The sequence below is a fragment of the Besnoitia besnoiti genome, chromosome III, assembly GCF_002563875.1.
Source record: "Besnoitia besnoiti strain Bb-Ger1 chromosome III, whole genome shotgun sequence".
Taxonomy (NCBI): domain Eukaryota; phylum Apicomplexa; class Conoidasida; order Eucoccidiorida; family Sarcocystidae; genus Besnoitia; species Besnoitia besnoiti.
Window position 1 is genome coordinate 285,525 of NC_042358.1, and position 17,013 is coordinate 302,537.

Below are 17,013 nucleotides of genomic sequence, written 5' to 3' on the forward strand. Positions count from 1 at the left end.
GTCAAATGCGAACAGGATGTAGCTGCTGGTGCAACGCGCGCCATTCTTTTTGCGCGGCGTGTGGGCGCGGTATACGTGAAGGGTTTAGGGCATGCGTTGAGCATCAGCGACTATCTAAAACTGGACAAGGCGAAGCGACGGACGAGCATTGCACGCGTAGATGCGAGAAATGCCAGAAGCCATCAACGCATGTCTTCCATGTCCTTCTCTGATGACCCACTCCCCCTTCCGCCCGCCAGCTACTCCTCCGCATACGTCGCGGCCAGTGGAATCGACCCAGAGACAGCTGCCACGCCAAACTTGAACCGCCTTTCTGAGGCCTCGCTACCCCGACACAGCATGCGTGATGGCTCCTTCGACACGAAACGCCTCCTGACGCGTGGCGTTTCCTTTCTCCGCGGACGCGCCGCCCCAGCACCTCCCCTCTGGCGACAGCGCGAGCTGAACCTGCCGGCGCCTGAGGCGAGTGCAGGCCTCCTTCTGCCGCCCGCGTGCGACTGCGCTGTATCTGTCTTCCCACGCCTCACGACAGGAGACTCTTCGCTCCTCTCTCAGCCCAGCGCGAATAAAGGAGCTTACGCGGCTTCGGACGCCCGCGAAAAAGACACCATTCCGCACCTAGCCCAGCTTCACAGTGTGGTCGTCGAGGAAAACCGTCGGAGGCAGCTCCAGGTTGGACGGCGCCGGGCCCAGACGAATGCGACCTGGAGAAAAGAGTGGAAAAAAAGAAAAAAATTGGGGAAAAATGCGCATAAATTCAAAATCAACCCGAAAACAGACTCTCCACCATAGCAAAACGCGCTCACCCCGTCGTTTCAAGCGCTTTCACTTTGCGCGCCTCGCCCTCTCCCGGCCTCCTTTCCTCCCTGCAAACTCGCAACTGACCATCCGCACATCAAACCGCTCATATCTGCACATTACAAGAATATAAAACAGCCACGCAGCCCCTGGAGCATTCGGTCGCTGACGCGCCCTACACACGCCTCTTTCTCTCTCGGCGAACGCCCTCATATCGCCGCGATTGGCGCTAAACGCGGTTGCCGCGCCTTCCCCTTCCCCTCCAAATAAACCAGGAGACGGCGCACGACTGGCTGCGCGCCCTAGGCGTTGTGCGAGATTTTTTTCCCAAAAGAAACACTTCTTTCCGCGGGATCTACCTGAGGTGTCGTAATGCGAACCGTGGCAGGGGCAGAACCAGCCGCCGTAGCTTCCACCGTCGGTCGGGATGCATCCCAAATGCGTGCAGACGCCGATGTTTATCAGCCACTGGGGACGCGGGCAGCGCTCAGAGTCGAGCTGCGGGTCCTTCATCGTGCCGATGAGAGCGTCGTCAGCCCTGCGACAGCAGTCAGAAACGCAGCAGCCGCAAATCCTCAAGAACCGCGGACGCGAGAGACGTCTCCAAGGCGCCTCCCCGCCCAAGCCCCTTTGGGGTCCCCGCCAAGCCCCGAACCTCTTTCTCTCCCCCCACAACCGCGACTCGCTCGGGAGACTCTGAAGAGACACCGAAGAATGCGAGGAGAGCGCCCAGCACAGGGCGGCGAGAAGTCGCACGTTCACTTACTGGGCGCGCGCAATGTCCTCTGCAGTGCGGTGGCGCACGAAGACAGGCTTCCCACGCCATTTGAAGACTGCGGTCATGCCCTCCTGAATCGGGCGCAGATCGACTTCCGTCGTCCCAGCCGCCAGCATGTCCTGAATCAACGCATTGTGCGCCGCAACAGATCGTTCACTCAATCTCTTTTGTGAACACACAGCCTCCCGCAACCGCCTCTAGGCGCGAAGCTACGCACGCCTCCACGCCCCAGAATACGCCTGCCAACACGCATCAATCATACATATATAGATATATAAGTATATACATATATAAATATATATATGCATATGTGCATGCATGCCGAACTGCACACTACGTACATCAACGCAGTTCTTCCTAAACCCGGAGATGTAATTGTATCTGTGCGGACACCCGTGTATGTCGATTGAACTGTGGGAACTTAATGTACACAAATGTGTAAAAGTTTTTTAAAATCGAAAAAATCCGAAAGCGCGTCTCGGACTTACCCTGGAAACCCACCAATAGTGGACCCATTTGCAGAGGAAGGAGCGCATCATGGAAGCGGTGATGAAGAAGTAGGAGGCAGACATGAAATACACAAACGGCCTGCGGTCGACGCTTCCAGGGCCGAGTCGGTACTCGCGGAAGTCAGGGTGCGCGTCGCTGTTGGTAGAGTCGGGGTTGGGTACGTTCTCCGCGAAACCCACCGCGCGGAAGTTGTCCGGCGTGAAGCGCGAAATCGAGACAATTGCGGGCTCGTTCGGGTCATGCCACACGCTGGTGCGCGTGACCGTCGCTCCGGACGCGAGCTCTACACACAGCACACACACACAGAGTCGCTTCCACACCTCGCGCCAACGAAGATCAAACGAAAAAAACGCGCGCACATGACGGGGTGGGGTCGGCGTTTCACGACCGCGCGGAACGCAGAAGCCCCGACACAGCCAACGAGAGAAAAGCGGGCCGGCGAACGACTCGACACACACGGAGAAAAGAGAAGTTGAGACGGAGGACTCGTGGCGAGGCCGGGGTACGGAGGCCGTGGAGGGCACAAAGCCCCTCTGGTAAAGGCGGCGGAGGCACGTCGCTGCCTCACGGCTTCGCCTCCATCCCCCATCTGTCTCCCCCCTCCCTGCTCGCCCCGACAGCTTCAGCCTCCTCTTCTCGCAGTCGCCGACTCGGCCTCGGACGCAGACACACACAGACTCTGCTTCTTTCGGCACTCCCTGACCCGCCAGTTGGCTCCGCCGACGTGCAGATGCACTACATGCTGCTTCGGCACGGAAGCGGCGAGAAACAAACCCTCTGTCAAACTGAGATGCAGTCTCTGCTGCTGTCTTGGCAAGAGGCCAGCGGAGGGGCGTCTGGCTCTCTCGAGCTCTCTGGCGCGCGCTGCGCGTCTGCCAGTTGCTTTACATTTTATCTCCTGCTCTCTCCCCCCTCTCCCGCCCTCGTCCGCGAGGCGGCCTGTAGCCGTCGCCTCGCGCGGCCTGCTCCCTCTCGGAGTTTAGCGTAACTGCTGAGCCCTAAACTGTTTCTTTTCGGCGGCGGCGGCGCTCGGGTGGTGCGGGACTTACCACCCTTGGAGAGGTCGGGGGTTCGGGGGAAAGTCGGCTCAGCGGTTTCCTTATAGTGCCAGTAGCGCAGGCGCTTGAACCAGCCCTCAGTTTGGTGGGGACTGCTGACGGGCTCGACGAGCTGGGATATGTCTGTGACTTCCCTGTCGAGGTGTTTCTTCTGCTCCTGCTCCTCGAGTTGCCACAGGGAGGGATGGTCCGCCTGATCGAAGCGGTTGTAGTACAGCGGCACCTCGGACGCAGGGAGCTCGTGCTTGTCCGGGCGAATGTTGTGGCTGTGAACCGAGAAGTGGCGCAGCGCCGCGGGGGCCAGGAGCGCCTGCGCAGGGAACGCGGGCGCAGACGCGCCGCCAAACACCCGCGGCAGCGCCGAGAACGCGTGGAGCCGCGCAGCCACACTGGACTTGGCGGAAAAGAGGAGCGGCGCGGAAGCGGGAGCCATCTTGAACACGCAGCAGCGAGGAGAGGGACGAAAGTCGAAGACGCCCGAAAAAGGCGGCGAAGAATGACGGAGAAACCAGGAGGCGCGGACGTGTGTGGCGTCGAGACTGCCGGGGTGTATGTACACCTCTCGGGAAAAAACTGCGACGCAGAAAGAGACTTCGGGGTGGCGATCTCTCGCAGTGCACCCGAGATTTCTCCTTGTCTGAAGACTGAGAAACGAGTAGGGAGAGAGTGAACGCAGACTCGCAGCGTTGGGAACTGTGTGTAGGACGAAGGAGCGAACAGGTGGAGCCGAGAGGAAGAACGAGAACGACGGAAGCGTGTTTCAAGTTTCGGGTCGTCGCGATTTCCGCTGTTTGCGGACTCTCAAGACTTGATTACTGTTGTTTCTGCGAGAAGGAACCCGACGAAGCGCGCGAGAGCAGAAGTCGCCGCGCACGATTGCGATGCCAAGACGCAACACGCCGAGCCTGCTTCTCAGAGCTTCTCTCCACGCGAGACCGGCAAAAAATCACAAAAAATCCTCCCGCTCCTCGGCAAAGATCCCCCAAAGACGACACGAATGCAGAGGCCAAAAATCCCAGTCCCCTTTTCTCGCCTACGCGGCTCTGCAGGCCTGTCACGCGGCCTCCCTCTTGCTGATCGCCACAGCTGATCTGCAGTGAGACGACGAGCGCCCGGCTAATAGTCGAACAGGAAGAGACAAAGTGCAGACAGGGAGAGAGAAGCGGCTGGAACGCTCTTGGGCGTGCGCGTCGATGAACTCAGGAGCGCCTACCCCCACAAGATCTGAGAAAGAAAGGCGAAAGAGAGGGCAGCGCTGCCAAGAGAAGAGTTGGATCCTGGGGTGTATGTAGAGCGCGCGTAAGCGTGGAACAAGATGCTCGAGAGAGGGAGAAATCGAAGCGCATGTGCGAATTCCGGCGGGGTGTCGGCCTTTCGTTGCTTCTTCGCCAACTGTTTCCGGGGCAGAGAAGGTCGGCGACTCTCCCTCCTCTGTCGCTGCCTTCGGTGTTTTGTAGCAGAGCTTTTCGTCTTCCGTCTCCTTTTCGCTCTTTCGCCTCCGCTATTCAAAGGTGTGCCGTCACTGCTGCTAGTGGAAGACACAAAACGGCTCCAGCTTGCTTTCTTTCCGGCTTCTTCTTCTCTTCCTTTTTTTTCTCGCCTTGTTTCTCTTCGTCCCTGTTTCCAACATCTGCCAGGGGCACATACACGGGGGAAACTGCTTCAGTTGGAGAGAAAATCTACTGCAGCGCTCGCCTGACCTGTATACCCGGCGTTCTGCCTATCTAATTCCGTTTTCTGTCTTGTGTGCCTCGGTCAGACTTGGTGTTTTCTTCTCTCCTTTTCAGTCTCAAGCTGCACGAGTATCTAGCGCCTCAGCAGCTTCGCATCTGATTCCGTTATCTGTCTCAAAAGGCCTGCCAACACCGGTTCGACTTGGCCGTCTCTCGCCTTTCTGCTGTCGTCTCTTCTTCCGTTCTTCTCCGCTTTCTTCGCCTTCGTTGACAAGCGCTTTTTGTTCTGTACACACAGCTGAAATCTCGTCCACCGCGTAGGGCCAGAAAGGCTCCTTTCTTTCTCTTCTCGATTTTTGTGAGGCTCCGCTTCTCGGTTTTTCGTCGTCTCGGCTGCATTTTCGTATCGTCTCCGCACGCCACATACATACGAGCGCGAGCTCTGTTCCAGTCTGGTTTGCGGGTGTTTCCCTCGGCGTCTTTCGCCGTGAAGAAGCTCCTCGCTTCTTCCTCCGGTCCTCCTTCTGGACTTCCCGTCACTCTCTCGCTGGCATATCCCCCCCGCCGCGAACGCAGCGCTGGATTCCTCTCAGCACGGACTTCCGCTGCTTTGAGGACTTCTGCATTCGTTTTGTTCCGCCTTCCCCTGTCTCGCGCCTTCTTTCTCTTTGCACTTCGCTGCCTTTTACGCCCTCGCCTTCTCTGCTTCCTGACTGAGTCGCTTCTGGTTGCCATGGCGTCGCTCGTCTGCGCGATATCGGGGGTTATCCCCGAAGAGCCTGTCTTTTCTGTGAAGACTGGTCTCATTTACGAAAAGCGTTTGATCAAAAAACACCTCGAAACCAGCGGAGTCTGCCCCGTCACCTCACAGCCTCTGAGTCTGGAGGACCTCACAGACGTCAAGTGTAAGCCACTTCCCCCCTCGTCCCCCCCTCCCCCGAGGGAGATTCAGCGGCCCAGAGGATGGATAATCTCTTGAATAATCATATATATGTATACATATAGCGGGATATACATACGTGTATACATATCTGAGCTATGTTCGTGTGTTGGAGGGACCGCTGCCGCTCGCGCTGCTGCTTGCGCAAGGGCCTGTCAAGAGTATGTCTTGCTTGCGCCACATTTAAAAAATACACAAATTTCTACCTGTATACATATTTGTTTATATTTTTATGACTGATTTGTTCATTTGTAAGTTATGGTGTCATCTCTGTATGCGAACATATTCTAGCCGGTGCGAACTCGGATCTGATTCTGTCCGTTCTTCGCGGCTGTGCTTACCGGTGTGTTGAGAGATCCTGTAGCTGTGCGCTCGAGTCTCCGCCTCGTCTGCGAGTCTCCTCTCAGGCTTCCGTGGTGCATCCCTTCGATTTTCGTTTGTTTTTTTCTTTATGTTGCTCTTTTTCAGGTCAGAAAGCCGCCCGCCCGCGGCCTGTTACCGCTGCCTCGATCCCAGGCTTGCTCTCTCTCTTCCAGAGCGAGTGGGATGCGACCATGACAGAAGTCTTCACTCTGAAGCAGCACCTAGAAACTGTAGGTGGACAAGAGAAACGTGAAAACAAACCTAGCAGACGCGCCGCAGGCGCTTGTTATGAGATACCGGAACCAAGTTCTTTAGGATTGCAGTACACCACCACCTCACTGGACTGCTTAAGACAGCAAGCTCTCCGCTCAACGCAGCCGGGAGGAGTTGGGACCGGCGGCGCGGCGCGTGAAGAGCCGCCGCCTCGGAGCGGGCGTCCACGAGCGAAGGGAGTTGAAACGAGCGAGATGGAGAGGGGGGGAACAGATTCCGCTGCTCCCTGGCATGCGCAGCAACCGCTGCGGCAGGACCACAGCAGGCCAGAAAGAGAGATCAGCGCGAAGCTTATTACTGTCAGGGGGCGAATAGTCTGGCGCCGCTTTTGCCGGTCCTCGGGCCCCTGCGTCTGTCTTTGAGAGCAGCTGGCCGATCGCGAGGCAGGGGGGGAGGAGTTGTGCTTCTTCGTTTCACCTGCATTTCTCTTACTGGATTTTTAACTTTTTCAGGCCCGGCAGCAGCTGAGTCAGTCTCTGTATCAACAAGACGCGGCGACGCGAGTGATTGCGCGCCTTCTGCGTGAGCGCGACGCGAGCCGCCAGCAGGTTCACGTGCTTCAGCAGCAGCTCGTCCAGGCACAGAAGCGCGCGGCAGCTGCAGGCGCGGGAGGCGAGACTGAGGAAGAGCCAGGTACAGAAGACAGAAAACTCAAAAGATCGGCCTCTGCTCTGTGTGCGCGTGCATTTTGCGCTCAAGAGTTTGCCGCCTTTACCGAGAACTTTTTTTTTCATTTCTGTCTTTTGCGGACTTCACTGTCTCCTCCGGTTTCTGTTCTACAACGTTCATCTCCGCCTGGCTTGGAAAGCTCGCTGTTTGCTTCCCCGTCTTCGTGTGAACTGTGGTGTCCTTTGAATATTTCTCGCGCGCGGGGCGAGTGCATTCTTTTCCCTCGCATGCTTGCCTGTTTTTCGCCTTAACATAGGCAGGACTGGAGGCCTACGCAGGCACATCTTTCCTTTTGGAGGGCTTTCTTCCTACTCGTGGGTCGGCCGGCGAGCGACATCTTCCGCCTCCTTCTCCGCCCCGTCTCTTCACGTCGTTTGTCTTTGCCTTTGCATGCAGGCCTCTCGGAGGAGCTGGTTCAGGAGATGCAGGCGCTGGCGAAGCAGCTCTTGGCGGCGCGCAAGAAGCGGCAGATCGAGGACGTGCTGCCGGCGTCCCGCGCGGCGACCTTCAAGTGTCAGTACACCCTGCCGCTGCACTCTTCCGCGGATCGCGGCGTTTTGTGCTGCGAGTTCGATCCGAAGAACCCGAAGACCGTCACGGCGACTGGCGGCTGCGACGGCAACGTTATTCTGTTTGACTTGGAGAATCAGAAAACGCTGCACAAGCTCACAGGCCACACGAAGGCAGTCCGCAACACGAAGCTGCACGCGACCGAGCCGGTCGTCGTCTCCGCCTCTGACGACAAAACTGTCAGGTGCGCAGCCGGCGCCAGGGGCAAATCTAACAACCTCAAATCCCAAAAGGAATGTTCGCTGTCTTCTATCGGGCGTTTTCTTCTTGGAGTGTCCGTAGAAAAGTCCTGGTGCGGCGCGTCGTTCCGTCCCTTGGGCGCGTGTGCCCACTCTGACCTCCTGCCGCTCTCTCCTCGCTGCGTTCGCGGCTGGCGTGTGTTGAGCTTTTTTCCTTCGCGCGATTCAGACAGCAGGCGCTCGTGCCCCAGCGTGCTGTACGCCGGGGCTTTTCCTCAGGATTGCAGGCAATACAAATATTCACACAAAATATGTATGCATATTTGTGTCCACGTGTTGTGCGTTGAGCGGCCGTGGAGCTCGTGAAGCTGTTTTTTCTTTTTAGGATTTGGCGCGCGAGCGCCGACGGCCCGTACAAGACGGCCGCGACAATCCGGAAGCACCGCGGCGAAGTCACCTGCCTCTCGCTCCATCCGCTGGGCAACTACTTCGCCTCCTGCGCGGCGGACAAGTCTTGGGCCTTCTCGGACCTCCAGGAGGGCCGCTGCCTGCAGATGCAGAGAAACCTGTCGTGTCAGGTACGCGCAAGTCATTTTTTAGTCGATAAAGAGGCTCTCACTCGCGCGCGTTGCCGCCATCCGCGCATCTGATTCGGTTCCCACTTGAAGCGTCCTCTCTCTCCAAACATGAATACGTACATATTCATGTGTACATATATATTTACGCATATGTGTGGATGTAGTTGCGCGCGTCGACAGGGTCTGCTTGTACGAAGAGATCTAAGTGCTCCCTACTCCTTTGTTGTGGTGGAGCGCGTGCATGCAAGACACTGCTTGCATACATGCATATATATATATATTTGTATGTGTAATTCACTTCTTTTTTATCTGCTCATGCCGGCACGCGGCCACGATTCGTTTGTGCTTTTGTCAGTACAAGTGTGTCTCGTTTCACCCTGACGGCATGATCCTTGGTGGAGGCGGAGTCGACGGAAGCGTGCACATCTGGGACATGAAGGGCGTGGCGTACCGCGCGGCGCTCAAGGGTCATAGCGGCCCTGTGAACCAACTCGCGTTTTCTGAAAACGGTTACTACCTCGCGACGGCAAGCAGCGATGGAACGGTGAGAACGGAGGACGCCTCTCCTGCCGGCGATACTCAAAGGAGCGAATCTTTCATCTGTAAATGTATGTGTTTGTATGTGCTTCACGTCTGTGTACGTATGCATACGTATACACACACATTTGTATGCATGTAGGTATTGTAGGAGGTACTGGGTTCAGCCACTGGCGGTTTGCGCTTGTTGACCAAGCGAGGCCGGCACGTGGAGACCGAATTCGTCCGATGAAACGACGAGGGAGAGCACCCCTTCCCCCCCCCCTCCTAGAGGTTTCCTGCTGACCTGCATGTAAAAGGGTTCCTCGCTGAGACGTGACTGTGTCTGCGGCGTCCTTCTCGCACTCGCATGTCAGGTAGTTTGCGTGTCTCGTTTCTCTTTTTCAGGTTCGTCTGTGGGATTTGCGCAAGTCGCTCTCCTTCCAGACCATCGACATGAACGAGGCGAACCCCGGCGAGGGCGACAGGAAGGCGGAGGCGACGTGCGTGACGTTTGATCAAAGTGGGCAGTACATCGCCTGTGGCGCCAGCAACAACGCGATCTGTCTCTACCGCTTCGAGGCTCGAGCTGCCGCCGCCAACGTCATCAACCTCCTCGAACACACCGACAGAGTCACCGACGTCAAGTGCGTCTTCCGCAGGCGCGAGACACCAAAAAAAAGGCTCCGTAACCACCACCGAGATCCACCGTTCACGTGCACGAATATACGCATGCAACTATATGTATATATAACCATATTAATCCGTCTATATCTAGATATATTTATACAGATACATAGGGAGATATATCTGGCACACTGACTTAGAAATTCAACTTCGCGATTGTGTGTGTGTGTGTGTCAGTGTGAGCACGGAGACTGCGTTTTGATTCAGCCAAGGAGCGTGTTGCATGCATGCGAATTCATAGCGGATGTATCAAGTTAGGGCGAGGCGACCTGCTGGCAGGGCAGTAACTTAGAGTCAGGCTGTCGTTTTCTCGCTGTCTCTGCTGGTTTGGTTTAACAGGATTGGCGAGGGCGCCGCGACGCTTCTCTCGTGCTCCATGGATCGTACCGTTCGTGTGTGGACGCCGGCGGAAGAGCAAGGAGAAGAATGAGCGAGATGACGTTTTTTTCAGGATGCGTTTTCTTCGCAGGTTGCGTTTTCCGCCTGCCTCTCGTGTCTCGTATTCCCTCAATCCTGTCTTCTGGGGGAATTTCTTTTTCTGGTTGTGACTCTCTCCCCGCGAGGCGCCTGCCTCCTCTCTGCTAGTTTCCTGCTTCGGACCTCGCTGCTGCGGCTGTATCGCCGCCTGTTTTCTCCTTGTCTTTGTTTCGTCGCATGCCACAACGTCTTTCGGTATCGGAGCTCCAGCTTGACTTCGTTTTTTTAGCTTTTCGCGTCGCCCTCAAGCGGACACGGGGAGGAGGCGCCCGCGCCCAACGCAGGTTCCTTCTCTTTGCCTAGAAGGCAGCGCCGACGAGGGAGCAGGTCTGCAGCGCAGAACTGTCACCCAGTTTTTAGTTGTCCAGCCGTTCTTCAGAGACGCATCAGCCTCACGCTGCTGACTGTAGAGCTGCGCTGCACGACAGCGGTGGCAGCGCGTAGGCTAATCGCGCTTCGAGACACAGAGCGAATGCAGGTCTGCGACACCAGCAATGGTGGAAAGAGAGGAATATGCCGAGGAAGCAAACGAACGCGGTTGAAATCACGCCATCCACTTGTTGACGTAGTGACGGGAGTAAAGAGTTTGCGCCGGAGTGACGCGTCGGAGGCTGTTCGTGGTGTGCGGTCGCCGCAGCACTTTCGCATGCCTGCGAGTATAGGTTTCACATGTTTTTTTTTTTTTCGCTATGCTCTGCCGACACCGCTGATGCCCACTTTTTTTGCTAGTTCCGAATCGATTGAAGGCTAGGCTGAAGCGAAGAAGGTGCGTGGAGCCGATGGAGATCTGCGGCACCGCACTAGTGGCGTTGCCTCGCGATAGACGCTGAGCAAACTGTTGACTGACAGATTCATTCAGTGTGGGCAGGCAATCTGTGCGAGTTTGGCCCGGTTCACACCTTCATTCGGCTGGCGATGGCGTGCCAAAGCACAAGTAAACAGGGATTGCGACGTGTTTCGCCGCACGAGCGAGTGGAGAGAAACAGAGTGGCGAGGAGAGGGGTGGGAACAAGGAGCAACTCGAGCGAGTAGAGCTAGACGTCGCATCAGAACTGGAGCAGAGGAATACAGTGAGGACGTCAGACTCCATCTGACGATCAGAATCAAAGCGGTGGTTTTAAGGTCTGTTAACGCAGGAGCGATCTTGAAACTTTCTGTCGATTTCAACTACAGCTCGCTTCTCCGACGGCCGCACGTGTGCTTAACCTGAACGCTAGCTCCCTGTTTTTCGATAGATATGTTTGCCATAAACGGTTACACCAGGCACAGAGGCTCCAACGAGGCAGAGGAGGCATGTGGTGTTTGATGTCCTGTGCGACGCACCCAACTGGCAGCGCGAGTAAGTCGACTCCGCGTGTGTAGAGCTACGTAGAGCGTGATTTCGAACGCTGAGACAGAGCTAGTAGCCTGCAACGTCTTCCCGAACGCGCTATCGTGGTGGCTGCAGTATGGGTATGGAAGCTCCTTCATCACTGATGCCCTTCAGACAGGAAAAGAAAAGACGTTCTCCTTGTCGGGCGCACAGTGGCTTCTGCATTCATCGCATGCGAAGCCAGCCAGAGGAGAGAGACTCAACACGGCGAAGAATGCCATTCGAGGTGACAGCTGCCATCCTTGTGATTGCGCATTTGACACGGAGCCGCGAGATCAGTTCCGTGAGCACGTCTTTCACAAGACTAGCATCCCACGGATGCGCAGAGACGTTCTCGTGCACTCCCTCGTGTGGATATGCCGGTGTGCGGTAATTTACCGCCGCGCGTAAGGATCACACGTACCATCATTAGACCTATCCAAGGTACTCACATACGCATGCAGCTGAGCGCGAGTCAATACTTTCTTGTCTGCGGCACCTGGTGCACGACCCATGTGGAGCGTCTCCGGCAAGACACAACGGAGAACCTACCAACTGACAGAAAATGGAGCGAGGAAGGTATATTTGTGTACGTTCCCTGATATTTCCATTGTGTTGCATGACGAGACCGCTGCGACCAAAATCGCGAAGATGGTAGACGGTACAGACACTCGGTATGTTATAGCGATGCTATACCGCCGCCCTCGGCTGTAGAGCGACGGAAGGCAACGCAGTTACAAAAAGTGCAGCACCCAAGGCAAAGGCGGCAGCCTGAAAACTAGATCGCGCAAGAGAAGAGGTCGCTGCCGCTTTTACTGGCACAAGCACCTTACAAGCAGGTGCTTTCCCCTCTGGCTCCTCTCCGCTGGACTCGGGTGGGGACTGTGTTCCTGCCTGAGCCTCCTCTGCAGAGCAGCCTATGTAAAATGAACGGTACTCCGCGGGGACGGCTGCAGGCGGGATGACCAATTTTGCTTTATTTTGTATAGAGTCTGCTTCTGCCCACCAGGACCTGTCGAATTTTGGAAGTAATTCGCTGTAGCTTGTGGCGCAGGTTTTTATGTCTTGACACAGAGTCGTTTGCTAGGATTCGGGCCAAAGGAAACCTTCTAGCCCGCACACCAGTTCCAGCGTGTTGTTCTCTTGTGTGAGTTTCACCTGCAGAGCGCCGTCCTTGCTGCCGTCCTTAACGCAGGCGCATGTGACAACATTCTTTTCGGCAGATGAAACTTTGGATCTTACATATACGGTGATCTTCCAGCTGGGCTAGTCCCGTCCGAGTTTCTTTTGGCAGCCAACGAAGAAGGTTTTATCGGACAAGGGAGCTCCGACTCTTGCAACTAGAGTGAGCACTCTTCGTTGATTTTTGACGATGATGTAGCAATCGCATTCTCTGTCAGTTTTGCACTGGCGGTACCGAGGAAGGAATATGGGGCCAATAGCAATACGCAGTCTCGTGCGGCACACAAGTGACCAGCGATGCCCTTTGTTGCAAACCGACATGCTCTAGTATCCTGTTTATTGCCCACTGTTAGTGCGCACTTTAAAAAAACAAATGCGGTCGGATTCAACGAAATGAATACCGATGCACTTCGGCGCTCCAGCCATACGCACGGGACCTCAGGTCAATATCACGACACTGTCGCTATTTTCTCATCAACGCAATAACTTTTTTCATCAACGCAGTAATTTGATAATGTTGTCACAGATCCGAAATACTACCACTGCCGATGACTGACGGGTACCTACAGAACGCCGACAAGAATGCCAGTAACTGCGGCAACGCCTGAGGTTGCGGCTACCAGGCGCGTAACAGCCATCGTCGCTGAGGAAACACTAGCCGCCTTAATTGTCACTAACACTCTGCAGGCGGAAGGCTTGACAGGGGGCTCTGGAACTACTTCCGACTTCAATTCCGCCTGCCGCTTGTTCGCCATTGTCTTGTTCTTGTCGCAGCCAATATAAAAGGACTGGTCTTCACCAGGAAAACCCGTTGGAGGGATCCTCAACTGTGCTTGTTGCGGAGATTTTTCAGTCCCCTCCCACCAAGACTTATCGAAGTTTGGAAGAATATCGCTGTAGCTGTTTTTGCAGTTTTGCAAGCCTGCATCTTCGCAGTACCTTGTCTGGTATGCGTCAGGCCTGATAATTCCTTCTGTCCCACAAACAAGCTCCAGTGTGCTGTTCTCTGCTGTCAGGGACACTTCCACTGGACCGTCTTCGTTACTGTCCTGGCCGTAAGCACAAGTGACGACATTATTGATGACTGACGAGGGCTTTGCTTTCACATTCACTGTGAGCTTGCACTGCGTGGCTTCCTCGTTTTCTTTTTGACATCCAACGAAGAATGTTTTATCCGACAGTGGGAGCTGAGCGTGTTGCAGTTGCAACGTCCACGCCTCGCCGTTATCGGGAGGCTTTGATTTTGAGGGATCGGGGATCGGGGTTCGGGTCCATTCGATCTGGTCTTTTGCGCCGAGGAGATGTTGCAGAGTGATTTGTTTGTTGTTTTCATCGTCGGCGCAGGCCTTGACCTTGGCATCTTTTTCCACTTTGCAGACGTTCGTCGTAGTGTTTGGAACGACCTTGTAGCCCTCGCCTGAGCAATGCAGCGTAGCGTGGAGTTGCTTTCTTGACAGCTCAACGCTGGCAGGACTTGGCCCGTCTTGGTTTGGTTGCTTTCCGAGGATACATGTGGGAACTGTGGGTTGAACAGAGGATGACCCTGGACCTGCGTCCACACTCCGATGCAGCAGAGCCTCACCTGCAAGCCCGGAATGTAGCAGGACTCCCCCGGCGCACACCGCCACGAATTTCCTGGCCTTGGGCCAGACCCCACACAGACGTCTTTGCACCACCATGTTCTCCAAAAACTTGCCAGAAGGACTGGCAGAAGCTGCGAACGAGAACCGAAAATGATCAATTCTGAAAAAAATCGCGAAATCCTGCTGCTGGCAGGCTCCGGCGCAAATATACGAATATACAACGGCACTATTTGGACGAAACCCGGTGTGCCAACTGTGGCGGGTTGCCCGTCCCGGCGGAGCTGCGCGGGGGAACCCCTCCGCACGGCGACTTGACGTCCCTGCGTCCCTAAAATCCTCATGGATGCGGAATTCGTCAGAGGCGTGGCCAAGCCTGGCAGTGATCCTACAGCATTTGGCGGCAGGAAAGATAGCCGGCTTGTCTTCGTCTGACTGTCATCGCAGCTAATGCCATAGCGGACGGTGTGTGCGGAGCAGATGCGAAAACCACGTTCTGCTCATCCCTCGTCACGGCTTCGTTTTGTGTGCGTGTGTGTCGTTTGGCGCAATTGATCAGAAACTCTGTGGACGTGTCGAGTGAAAGCAATTCCAGCGGGTTTGAAACGCAAGGTCTGCTGGTCGGTGGCGGTGCGGAAGATGAGTGGGCGAGAGCGCCCGTCCCTCCTCAATCTTGTGGGGCCGTGAACCCTCCACCGGCGTCGTTTGCTTTTTGAAGCAGCATCTAGGCCGGCAAACCTTCGAGGCATTGAAAAGCTGTTGCAGCGTTCAGCCGCTTCTGTTCGTCCAGTGGGAGGACAACGAAGATTGCGGTCTGCATCGTGCAGCCTCTCAGCGTCATCTGCCCTCTTCAGCAAGAGCAGGGATACTCCCTCGCAGGCACCAAGTATACTCTCATGTATAAGGCAGAGGGAAGTTTGTACTGTGACGAAAGGAGCCGCCTTCTGTTCGGGGTTGCGATACGCGGTAGAGCGCATCGCGCTGACTTCAAGGGCGGTCATAAACAATTGCACCAAATAGTCTCTCAAAACCGCCCATCAACAACTGTTTGTAGACAATGCTGACGCAGACCTCATATGCAGCAAGGGGCAGACCCAACTGTTTGCGCGGACACAGACAGCCGCGTAGCAGCTTTACGGGGGAGGTGATCCATCACGGACACTTACAGCCACGTCTCTATAGAGTGTAGGGGGAGTCATAGTGCCACGGCAGGCCTACAGCACCTTGATGGACACAAGGCGGAACGACACCCCGGTAGAAGCTGCGCCAACAACATAAATTGTGCGACCTGCACGCACAAAAGACAGGAGGGAGCCTGATACGGAAGCAACGGAGCTTATCCTCGTTCTAAGACCGTTCAATGACAATGAGCTAGAAGACCAGATGCGGCGGCAACTCCCAAAGCTGCGGACGCACCTGTACGGCGGACGTCGAGGCAGAACGATGATTTGCTGCATTGAACGTCACTAGGGCTTCACAACCCGACAAGTTAGTTGCGGAAGTCTGGGGGCACCCAGGATTGCTGATGGTTTTCTGCGGTCTTAAACGGGCAGCCAACGTAAAACATGCGATCCTCTGCAGGGAAACCGGTTGCTGGAAATGCCAGCTTGGCTCGTTGGATCTCGTCATTCGAACTTAACCCCCAGAATTCCTCAGGATGGTGCAGAATCTTCCTTTATAATTTCCTGCATGTGTGGGTGTCTCCATCCCCGCGGTACGTAGTCCGATACGATTGGAGACTTATCAGCCCTTGGTTGCAGCCCACCAGATAGAAGGAATTGCTTTCCCCTGGTAGAGTCACCTTCAACGTGCCGTTCACGCTGCTGGCCTTGCCGTAGGCGCAGGTGACAAATATACGGCTTGTTCGGGGGCTGGTGTTTCCATCGGCCTATGCGGCAGTTTTGGAACGAAGACAGCGAGCCCTCCACAGTTCGGCGCGTGATAAATGCAAGAGATGCAAAAGTGGGAACATGCGCCATGCAGCTGCACCGGAGTGTTTTGCAATTCCCTGTGACATGCACACCCAGCACCCTTCGGCGCCGGCAGGACCCGCGTGAGCAACGGAGACTAGGGGGGGGCGAAGACGGAAAAGTGATGAGCGTTGTCATAAACCTTACATGTTCCCCGGCAGTGCGCCGCGCCATTTCCACGCTAAGGATTGTTCGTTGCATCTGAGACTAGGAAACCAAAATCAAACGCTCCAAAATCCCAACCCTGTGCTATCATCACATCAGATAAGCGCCTGCGCTCGCGGTCGGCATTGACCGTATTGTGTGTACGACTATGCAGTGGGTGTCAGCCACCTTGTGTATGTGCCTCTCCACGTAACGCCCGTGATGCCACCGAAAGCGCCTCGCACCCAGAGAACTCCGACTTGCAGGCAGAAGACATAGCAATCGTGTGTCGACAGACAAGCTTTCACTACGCACGTGGGGACGGTGCACCACGCTTCTAATACGGACGCCGCACGACACGATCTGAATGCAAAACATGGTATCGACGCACGCAAAACTCGTTTCTTATGCGGTAGGAGTGCACTTAAGACGTGGTGCTGGTCCGTGTGACGCTCGCGCACAGCGAACGGCTTACAACTTTCTTCAGAGTGCGGTTCGCATGGCCTTGCAGGCGAAAAATGGGAGGCGCAGCCCTTCATGCCGTCAGTATACGACAGCTGTGGCCATGAACCCAAGTGCACGCCACGTATACGGAAGGGGCGCACATCTGACGCATATAGACGACCTTGTCAAGTTCGTCACATCACACATCATACACTGGAACAAAGCACACTACGGCGGAGAGTACCGCGATCGAATATACCGGCAAGAACACCG

The 17,013-nt window shown here is 55.7% G+C and overlaps 3 protein-coding genes across 3 annotated transcripts; 1 reads left to right on the plus strand and 2 right to left on the minus strand.

Moving 5' to 3' along the window:
* Positions 1-618: 618 nt before the first annotated feature.
* BESB_043520 (putative ubiquinol cytochrome c oxidoreductase) lies at positions 619-3,577 on the minus strand (the record flags this gene model as incomplete). The annotated part of the gene is made up of 5 exons (XM_029362803.1): positions 619-704; positions 1,158-1,336; positions 1,565-1,695; positions 2,065-2,369; positions 3,136-3,577. The coding sequence occupies 5 exons, from the start codon at positions 3,575-3,577 to the stop codon at positions 619-621; spliced, it is 1,143 nt and encodes a 380-aa protein (XP_029220169.1).
* A 1,973-nt stretch (positions 3,578-5,550) lies between these two features.
* Positions 5,551-10,022, plus strand: BESB_043530 (WD domain, G-beta repeat domain containing protein; the record flags this gene model as incomplete). Its single annotated transcript, XM_029362804.1, has 8 exons — positions 5,551-5,722; positions 6,226-6,350; positions 6,846-7,026; positions 7,459-7,816; positions 8,197-8,389; positions 8,745-8,933; positions 9,314-9,552; positions 9,932-10,022. The coding sequence occupies 8 exons, from the start codon at positions 5,551-5,553 to the stop codon at positions 10,020-10,022; spliced, it is 1,548 nt and encodes a 515-aa protein (XP_029220170.1).
* Positions 10,023-13,165: 3,143 nt separating this feature from the next.
* BESB_043540 (SAG-related sequence) lies at positions 13,166-15,023 on the minus strand (the record flags this gene model as incomplete). Its single annotated transcript, XM_029362805.1, has 2 exons — positions 13,166-14,316; positions 14,921-15,023. The coding sequence occupies 2 exons, from the start codon at positions 15,021-15,023 to the stop codon at positions 13,166-13,168; spliced, it is 1,254 nt and encodes a 417-aa protein (XP_029220171.1).
* Positions 15,024-17,013: the final 1,990 nt, after the last annotated feature.